This window comes from Physella acuta, unplaced genomic scaffold (genome assembly GCF_028476545.2).
Source record: "Physella acuta isolate Inbredline_101_S28 unplaced genomic scaffold, ASM2847654v3 ptg000596l, whole genome shotgun sequence".
NCBI lineage: Eukaryota > Metazoa > Mollusca > Gastropoda > Physidae > Physella > Physella acuta.
The window spans coordinates 310,556-320,877 of NW_026732115.1; the positions used below are offsets into that span (position 1 = coordinate 310,556).

General features: G+C 34.8%; 1 protein-coding gene across 3 annotated transcripts; it reads left to right on the forward strand.

Moving 5' to 3' along the window:
- LOC131947521 (galectin-4) lies at positions 1 to 9,665 on the forward strand. Of its 3 annotated transcripts, none has more exons than XM_059308756.1 (14): positions 1 to 101; positions 2,186 to 2,277; positions 2,430 to 2,631; positions 2,830 to 2,952; positions 4,240 to 4,272; positions 4,425 to 4,466; positions 4,613 to 4,648; positions 4,814 to 4,849; positions 5,048 to 5,083; positions 5,473 to 5,508; positions 7,312 to 7,347; positions 7,756 to 7,844; positions 8,252 to 8,468; positions 9,125 to 9,665. In XM_059308756.1, exons 1-14 carry the CDS (start codon positions 90 to 92, stop codon positions 9,239 to 9,241), a joined length of 1,107 nt encoding a protein of 368 aa, XP_059164739.1. In that variant the 5' UTR covers positions 1 to 89; the 3' UTR covers positions 9,242 to 9,665. The 3 variants fall into 3 exon arrangements, with proteins under 3 accessions (XP_059164739.1, XP_059164741.1, XP_059164740.1); XM_059308758.1 differs by lacking the exon at positions 9,125 to 9,665 and adding an exon at positions 8,534 to 8,567 and having other exon boundaries at positions 8,252 to 8,503; XM_059308757.1 differs by lacking the exon at positions 5,473 to 5,508.
- Positions 9,666 to 10,322: the final 657 nt, after the last annotated feature.

The window sequence follows — 10,322 nt, forward strand, 5'->3', positions numbered from 1 at the left end:
CTCACTCCTCATCAAAGCCCAGAAGGACAATCGGACCAGCCTTTAACTTCCACAGGCCAGGTACAAGACAGCACTGACCAGTAGTAGCTATGGGTAACAATGTAAGTACACACATGATTTCTTGCAGTTTTAACTGTTTGCGTTTTTGAAATAGAAAAATCTAGTAACTTTTAATTATATTAGTGCCACTATGATTAAACGTTACTTTCTACCCCAACTCTTCTATCTATTGAGTTATATTAGAAACGTGCTTTGTTTCCGATGAGGAACGTCAACACACTGTGCTTACTTAAATCAACAGCTGAGAAAGCAAGCGAGTCCTGAGACATTTTTTTGGGTTAGGCTACATTAACATTTCTTACAACACAGTAGTTTGGGTTGTAGGCTACCGATCTCCCGAAACTTCCTGTATGTTAATTTGGCCTATTGTAAATGTAGTTTTATGGCTTTTACAAAGCCGGATGTCGCCCCACACACTATCGCATGATGGCGTGTAAAAAAAGGACTAAAATAATTATTAAAAATTAAAATTCACGACAATCAAAAATGTTTCACCATTGCGACCATGTAATGAATTTTATAATGCACATTTTAAGACATCATCTTACATCCTTGTCCAAAGAGGAAAAAATACCATCCCCCTACCCCCGAAAAAGAATAACCCCAATCGCCTTCGTATTTTTAGTGTTTCATTTCTTTGACGTGAGGATACAATAAAATTAAATTAAAAATCAAAATGAATGGGAGGCGACGTCAACGTCGGTACACGCAACATGAGAGGTGACGTCTGTACACCCAGAAGCGTAACGAGGGCGGGGTGGGGGGCGCGGACCACACCAGGTGACACCCTTGGGGGGGCGGTGACACCAAGGCAAAAAATCGCAAAATATACAGAGGAAAAATGCTTTTTGTCGGTTCCATAAATGATTAATTAAAGTTAAATAGTCTTTTATGTTCAAATGGACAATTACTGAAAGGGCGTGGGGGTGTCACCATGACATAAACGTGCTACCTATAGAGAAAACAATGCTACATCCAACTATATTATTAACAGACTATAGATAAATATCGTTACTATTAAGTCAACAGTGACTAACGCGTGTACATATACATGTACGCGTATGCGGCAAATATTTAAAATATAGGCCTATGTAGGCCGACACACCCATGTACTTATATATATATATATATATATATATATATATATATATATATATATATATATATATATATATATATATATATATATATATATATATATATATATATATATATGGGGGGGGGGTGACACGACGAAGTGCCGCACCGGTTGACACCCGACCCGGCGACGCCACTGGGTACACCTACGCTTTTACAACGTCAACATTCCAGCTAACGGGAGGGAACAATATAAGCTGATGTGGCAATTCAATGGTGTAAACCTGCAATCTTACTGGCAAAACAGGTCCTGAGGTAAAGTGCCCCCCCCCCCCCCCACACACACACCGTTACGATGACGAGTTATGGCTATTTTGAAACTAGGATTCTTCCTATTCCCCTGTCAAGGTAGACACATTTGCGTGTATAATTAGTTGAACCAGTTGATACTATTGACAACCTGTTCTCATAGAAATGGAACTCTTACACTGTAAGGGTCGACAACCCAGTGAGACGAGACGGTACATTGCAATCAAAGTTGGCGTGGTTGATCTATGATGATTTCGTGAACTATTTTGTTTATCATTCAAGTTGCAGGGCCTAGTGGGTTAATGTTCTAGCATGACCTAGTGGGTTAATTATCGAGTACATGACAGCATCTGGCTGTCTAGTGTGCTGATGAAGGGGCTACTTCAAATACCATGTTTGAGAACCGCTATCTTTCGGTGCCTCGCTATTTAAAGCCTTGTTAGCTAACCAGTTAATCCACCAGCGCTAGACATTAACTTTGAAGGATCTAGTTATTCTATGTGCTAACCATTCACAGTAAATGATCAAAGTAGCTGATCAAAGTGTAAAGTAATTAGCCCACATAGAAGGACGAAATTTGTAACAAACCACCCCCCATAGCAAATATTTAACACATACGATGCTGTATGTGCATTGGCCACCTAAGCTGCTTCACCCATGCACCTGAACACGATGGCTTTATGAGAACAAATGACACTGAAAAAGCTTTAAAAAATAATAGAATGAATTTCCCCCACAGATCCAGGTGCCATATTCAGGTAGACTTCCAAGTGGAGTCCAGGTGGGAAGTGAAGTTGTCATTGTAGGTAAAACCCCACCACATTTCGACAGGTGAATGATTAGTCCATTTCAATCATCTATTGTTTTATAATAACTTATTTAACAAATAAGTAAAGCAATTAGGGAGCGTAACTAAATAACCAATCTAGATGAATGTTTTTTCTTCTAAACCTGTATCTAAAAGTATGTTTTAAAATTTCCAGGTTCAGCATTAATCTGTGTACTGGACCTAACCTGGACCAAGACTGCGCCTTTCACTTCAACCCCAGGTACCATGATGGCCGAGTGGTCAGGAATCACAAGCAGGGTGGGAACTGGGGTGGGGAGGAAACGAATGGAGGGATGCCATTCAAGAAAGATCACAGTTTTGAAATCTACATCAAAGCAACTCAACAGGGGTATGAGGTGAGCCTGACATGTCCTTGACACTAATATTAAAGGGAGGGTCAAAGGGTAGCATAGTTATAAAACTTGTAACTTGTGTGCAGCTTCTATATTGAGTAGAAAATAATTGAAATAGTGAAATAAAATAATAAAAAAAAAAAATCTTTATTCTATTTTAAATTCAGTTTTTCATTATGATTTTATGTATGTTCTCTCTAGGTAAAAGTGAACCACGACCATTTTTGTAACTTCAATCATAGAATTCCCAAAGAGAGTGTCCAGTTTCTCCATATTGCAGGGGACTGTATAATCACATCAATCCAACCACTGGGAGGACAATCTGTAAGTTATAATTATGATATTGTTACGGTTGCCTGACTTTTTCAGAATTTATTTTGAAATCCAAAATTACATTTCCTTATTTCAAATAATAAAGTGCTACAACAAAGCCTCCTCAAATTACATCAAATTTTAAATTACTTCCCTGTATATTACTTCCCTTTAAACTACTTCCCTTGAAATTTATTCCCTTTAAAATTTGCCTGATTGGAATTTTTTTAGTTAAGAAAACCATACTAGAGATCTGATATGTCCAACTATTGGAGTAATATGTAGTCTATTTATATTTAGAGCTGGTCACCAAAAATATACATTCCTGAATAGTTCAATTTTTTAAAATATTGAAGCTCTTCTATGGGTGGCAGGGTTTTAAAATAAACTAAAGAAATTTTCACAATGGACTAGTACTAGCTACTGATGAAGTACACCACCATGGCTGCACATGTCTGTATCACATGATTTTGGTCATGTGTTTGCAAGGCGTCCATACTTGCGCATAGCCAGCTGTTAACAACATGATGATCATGTGACCCATTTAATTTTACACCATGGGATTTCTATATGACTCAAGAGCACATGACTCTGTTGACATGACCTAGATTTTACATCAGCATGTTACACAAGGGGAGTCTATTCTTTTGAAATAAACATTAAAAAATATACATAACCTTTTAGCCAACGTTAAATAAAATATAAGGACATAATTTTATTCTAATCATCTAATCAACTCTGAATTTAAAATTGTGATATTTTATTACAATTATCTAATCTAATTTGAATTACATCTATATATATATATACTTTTTGTGAAATTTTAATAGATTAAGTTATTAAGTAAGGAAATGATTTATGTTATTAAATCCTTGTTTTCTCTATTTCAAAGTATCATAATATAATTTGTCACCATAACTGTTTAAGTTAAAAATAAATCACTTTCAAATTATTAAAATTATCAGTTTTGCAAATAATAATGACTTAAGTTAATAATATTAGAAATGGACATGACCTAACTTAAATACATCTGAAGAATTGTATTCACAACTTCTTCTCATTTAACTTAATTTCCTATTCTACCAAGTAATTGCTCAAACTCCAGCTACAAACCACAACATTTTTGCTGTAGTTTTAATATCAAATTGATACAATGATCCCCTGCCCCCTCTATCTAGCTGGTTTAGAGACCAACATAGTGTACATTTGAATGTAACTTAAGATTTACTTTTCCTATATTACTAATTTTGACGCATCAACAATGCATCTAATCCATGTTTATCCAACATTTCTTTACAGTTTCCTGGCCAAAACTTTCCACCTGCACCAGGAGTAAGCTATGTTTTTTTTTAACCCTTGAGTGTACAGATGTATTAGAAAATAAATTCAAGATTTTTAACTTTTAATCTACAGACTTTGAAAATGATCTATTAATAAATAAAATCATCCCAGAATTTGTGTAAATATAAATGTATCTGTTTCAGTACCCAGCAGGGCAAAATTACCAATCTGCACCGGCACCAGGAGTAAGTTTTTGTTATTTACTATTTTGGATTATTAAATTTCAATAGGCCAATAGTATATTGTTTTAACTAGATTTTATTTTTCAAACATTTTTTAAAGTTTAAACTTCAAACTATTAATTTTTCAAACATTTTTACATGTTTTACAGTATCCTGCAGGACAAGGTTACCAACCTGCACCTGGGGTAAAATGTTATTGTTGAATAATTTTAAAATAAATTAGATTATTAAATTTCAATTGGCCTATAGTTAACTATAGTATTTTGTTATACTAGATTTTATTTTTCAAACTTTTTAAAAGTTAAAACTTCAAATTATTAATTTAAACATTTTTTTTGACCTGTTTTCAGTATCCTGCAGGACAAAGTTATCAACCTGCCCCAGGAGTAAGTTCAAATGTTTGACTATTTGTTTTCAAAAACTGTTACATGTTTAAGTTTTAAATGTTTAGTTTTGTATTCTTATAAACATTACAACCAAATTAAATTTACAGTATCCTATGTTTTCAAAAACTGTTACAAGTTTAAGTTTTTAATGTTTAGTTTTGTATTCTTATAAACATTACAACCAAATTAAATTTGCAGTATCCTGGTGCGCCAGGCTATCAAGCAGCTCCAGGAGTAAGTTTTTTTACTCTTCATTATTATAGATAGCAATGTGAATTTATGGCTTTTTGCTTTAACTTTATAACGCAATCTTGTCAAATTTTTTTAGCGACCCACTCAAACACTGGGTTTTTTTCAGACATTTTTCTCTGCGGGTGGGGGCGGAATGGTTAAAGTATATATTTTTATAAAATTATAATTTTTCATTTTTAATTATGGGGGTAGTGCTCTGGGGTGAGGGGGGGGGGGGGGTTGCACTGCCTTCTGAAGAGATGCCTGAAAGAAACTTTGCTCAAACATGATCACCAACTCTACACCCAAACCATCCCAATACATACTGCTTAACAACAACTCAGCTTCAAATAACATTTTCTTTTAATGCTTTTCTAAATTCCTTTCTGTAGTATCCCATGGGCCAAAACTTCCCTCCAGCACCTGGTGTAAGTAGACTAAATGTCTGACCCTAGTGTAAGTAGACTAAATGTCTGACCCTTGTGTAAGTAGACTAAATGTCTGACCCTAGTGTAAGTAGACAAAATGTCTGACCCTAGTGTAAGTAGACTAAATGTCTGACCCTTGTGTAAGTAGACTAAATGTCTGACCCTAGTGTAAGTAGACTAAATGTCTGACCCTAGTGTAAGTAGACTAAATGTCTGACCCTAGTGTATGTCTGACCCTAGTGTAAGTAGACTAAATGTCTGACCCTAGTGTAAGTAGACTAAATGTCTGACCCTAGTGTATGTCTGACCCTAGTGTAAGTAGATTAAATGTCTGACCCTAGTGTATGTCTGACCCTAGTGTAAGTAGACTAAATGTCTGACCCTAGTGTAAGTAGACTAAATGTCTGACCCTAGTGTATGTCTGACCCTAGTGTATGTCTGACCCTAGTGTATGTCTGACCCTAGTGTAAGTAGACTAAATGTCTGACCCTAGTGTAAGTAGACTAAGTGTCTGACCCTAGTGTAAGTAGACTAAATGTCTGACCCTAGTGTATGTCTGACCCTAGTGTATGTCTGACCCTAGTGTAAGTAGACAAAATGTCTGACCCTAGTGTAAGTAGACTAAATGTCTGACCCTAGTGTAAGTAGACTAAATGTCTGACCCTAGTGTATGTCTGACCCTAGTGTAAGTAGACTAAATGTCTGACCCTAGTGTAAGTAGACTAAATGTCTGACCCTAGTGTAAGAAGACTAAATGTCTGACCCTAGTGTAAGTAGACTAAATGTCTGACCCTAGTGTAAGTAGACAAAATGTCTGACCCTAGTGTAAGTAGACTAAATGTCTGACCCTAGTGTAAGTAGACTAAATGTCTGACCCTAGTGTATATCTGACCCTAGTGTAAGTAGACTAAATGTCTGACCCTAGTGTAAGTAGACTAAATGTCTGACCCTAGTGTAAGTAGACTAAATGTCTGAGCCTAGTATAAGTAGACTAAATGTCTGACTCTAGTGTAAGTAGACTAAATGTTACCCTAGTGTAAGTAGACTAAATGTCTGACCCTAGTGTAAGTAGACTAAATGTCTGACTCTAGTGTAAGTAGACTAAATGTTACCCTAGTGTAAGTAGACTAAATGTCTGACCCTAGTGTAAGTAGATTAAATGTCTGACCCTAGTGTAAGTAGACAAAATGTCTGACCCTAGTGTAAGTAGACTAAATGTCTGACTCTAGTGTAAGTAGACTAAATGTTACCCTAGTGTAAGTAGACAAAATGTCTGACCCTAGTGTAAGTAGACTAAATGTCTGACCCTAGTGTAAGTAGACTAAATGTCTGACTCTAGTGTAAGTAGACTAAATGTTACTCTAGTGTAAGTAGACAAAATGTCTGACCCTAGTGTAAGTAGACTAATTGTCTGACTCTGGGTTTAAAGTCTTGGTGCTTTTCATTTATTTCTTTTCATGCTCAAAGTTATGATAGTTCTCATTGGGAACATTGCTTGTTTTAATAGTAGATTTATCTAAAATTAACAGCAAATTTAGGTAATCTAAAATTAATAGAAGATTTATAATATGTAAAAGTAATATGTCTTATAATTAGTCTATAATTATTAAAATATTGATTAACTAATATTTAAAAAAAAACCAAAAAACAATTTGACTTTCACTATTTTGTTTTCCTTGTTAAACATGAACAATTAGTTTTAAAATAATACAATTTAAAAAATCTCACAGAATTGCTATACAAAAGACTTAATGATAATTGTTAAACTAAAAATTTTTTTAAATTCATTCTTTGTCTTTCTAGTTCAATGTCGGTCAAGGCTTCCCACCTGCATCAGGAGTAAGTTAAGCTTTTTTTTAAATATAGTTTTTTTGGTTCACTTCCAGGCCAAAGCAGCAAGCTATTGTGACTTTCACATTTTCACTGGACTGCTGTTTCAGAATCCATTAGATCCAGTTTGGGATTACATCAATTTTTCAGTTTCAGTTATATAGAAATCTTTAAAAATAATTTCACTTATGCCTATTACTATTACTTTTAAATATTTTCTAACTGATTTATTGTATTGTTAATAAAATGCTCAGCACTTATAATAATTGTGTGTTTCAAATTTATGATTATTAAATTGTTTTCAATTAGTTTACTTTTGCTTGTAATAAACTTAATTGTTTTGGAACTTTAATACTTTCTGACCATCTGAAGTATGCTCCAGACTTCCAAATAATTGTAAGCCTATATCTCTTCCAGCAAATACCATCATCTGTTCCAATCCAAGGGGGATTGTACCCAGGAAAGTTAATTTATATTTCTGGAGTTCCTTCCCCTAACGCAAACAGGTAATTTAAAAGTTGAATTTTAGCAAAAGGTGTTGTTAAATAGACCATTTATTTTCATTTAGTGTTTACATTTTTCATCAAACTTTATAGCTGAAAAAGTAGTTAATAGTTAGCCCATTAATTATTTTAACAACAAATGCATTCAAAACTACCAACCATTTGTCTTCTAAAATGTAGCCATTCTGAAAAACTAAGAAGCAATTTCTTTCTTTTTCAATCAAACAAATTAATAAAAAAAATTTGACCTATAACAGATATATCACAGGATATATATATAACTCAAACTAAGTGTTATTAAAATTCTTCACATATTGTGATGATATGTTTTGTTTATGCTCAATTTCTCCAGGATAACCAATTCTTCACATATTGTGATGATGTGTTTTGTTTATGTAACATTTCTCCAGGGTAACCATCAACCTGGCATGTGGCCCCAACGACGCGGCCGACATTTCTCTTCACTTTGACATCCGATTCAACTTTAATGGTGAGAGAAACCAGGTTGTCAGGACTCACAAGCAGAACGGAACCTGGGGCCCAGAGGAGAGACAGATGAATTATTTCCCCTTCATGCCAGGCACAAACTTTGAGTTGATGATCCTGGTTGAGCAAAATAGTTTTAAGGTCTGTAGATCCTGGCTGAGCCAAATAGTTTTAAGGTCTGTAGATCCTGGCCAAATAGTTTTAAGGTCTGTAGATCCTGGCTGAGCCAAATAGTTTTAAGGTCTGTAGATCCTGGCCAAATAGTTTTAAGGACTGTAGATCCTGGCTGAGCCAAATAGTTTTAAGGACTGTAGATCCTGGCTGAGCCAAATAGTTTTAAGGTCTGTAGATCCTGGTTGAGCAAAATAGTTTTAAGGTCTGTAGATCCTGGTTGAGCAAAATAGTTTTAAGGTCTGTAGATCCTGGCTGAGCCAAATAGTTTTAAGGACTGTAGATCCTGGCTGAGCCAAATAGTTTTAAGGTCTGTAGATCCTGGCTGAGCCAAATAGTTTTAAGGTCTGTAGATCCTGGCTGAGCCAAATAGTTTTAAGGTCTGTAGATCCTGGCTGAGCCAAATAGTTTTAAGGTCTGTAGTTCCTTACAAATACCTTAGTTTTAATAACATCATAGACTTGAATGTTCTACAGATTCTGACAAATACCTTTAGTATAATAATATTATAGATTTGAATGATCTACAAATGATAAAATAGTATTAGTGATAGTGTAGAATTAACTGTAAAATCAACAAGACCTGAGAAAGACACTGTCAAATAATGTCCACATTACTTCCTCCAGGTGGCGGTCAACAACCAACACTTTATAGAATTCGCTCACAGAATTCAACCATTTCAAAGAGCTGACCATGTCCTAATTTCTGGAGATATCACTACCAGTCAAGTTCGCTTCCAATAAATTAAATTAAATTTGGTTTCTTTAAGTAGGCAATCTAAAAATATTGATGAAAATATTTGAGTTTGGCGCAGTGCAACAATTAAAATAAGATGAAATTTTTATTGTTACATTTTATTTGTTTTATGCAAAATATTTATGATTAAAATAGACTGAAATTAAAACATTTTAATAGAATATTATGCTTTCACAGTAATTATTATACTGTTCATTTCTACTGTTGTATGTATAATAATATTGCATTCAAAAGAACTATTTTATTATTTAGAACTGTTTAATATTTAAAAAGTGTTTATGTCTTCACAAATGTTTATTTGTATTGTAGATAGTTAAATTATATAGAACTCACCCATTTCTAGATCTGTATATGCTTTATCTTGATACTTGTGATATTATTAAAAAAGCCTAAGATATAGGCCTAAATATATTTTTATTTTTGATTGAACTTAAAAAATGTATTTAAAAAAAAAATTGTGAATTCAACTGTACCATTCATTAAACTTGAAGCTCAGGATCTTTAACAGAAATGTATAGTCTGTTCACTATACGTTTGTGTTAGTCTGTTTCAGTATAGTTTGTAAAACAGACTATACATTTGTGTTAGTCTGTTTCAATTCGTTTGTACCCCTACGGTCAAGCCGGGTACTGGACGGTGGGGTACGAGTTTACCCTGTGTCCAGTGGGGTGGAAGATAAGCCTGGTGAGAAAAGAGGACAGAAGGGACCGAGACACGGTAATCAAACCGATATCCAAGCCAGTTAGTCGGAGTTTGTCGTGTTGAGGCCTGCCTGGCTAATAGGAGACACCTCCTGAGCTGGTGATGTCCGTAAAGAAAGCAAATAATTTGTGGGTGTTCAGTTTGTGGGGAGGGGAGAGAAGGGTAGGAGCAGGGGCTTATACATGTTGTGAAGATCTATGGTTTACGTAAACAGCAGATCTACAGATGCTCAAGTCGATTGATCCTGTGACGATAGGACGCCCCGTTCTGACTGGCACTGATATTGTGATCAGTAACAATTTGGGAAATACAGCACTGCAGTGTGTAGTCTTAGCAGCCCAATGAGATGTTTACATAACATACAGC

Bases quoted from the DNA above. Each gene is read 5' to 3' on its own strand.
- LOC131947521 (XM_059308756.1), top strand. The intron at 4,649-4,813 runs GTAAAATGTTAT...ACCTGTTTTCAG, and splicing joins GTTACCAACCTGCACCTGGG to TATCCTGCAGGACAAAGTTA. The intron at 7,348-7,755 runs GTAAGTTAAGCT...TATCTCTTCCAG, and splicing joins GCTTCCCACCTGCATCAGGA to CAAATACCATCATCTGTTCC.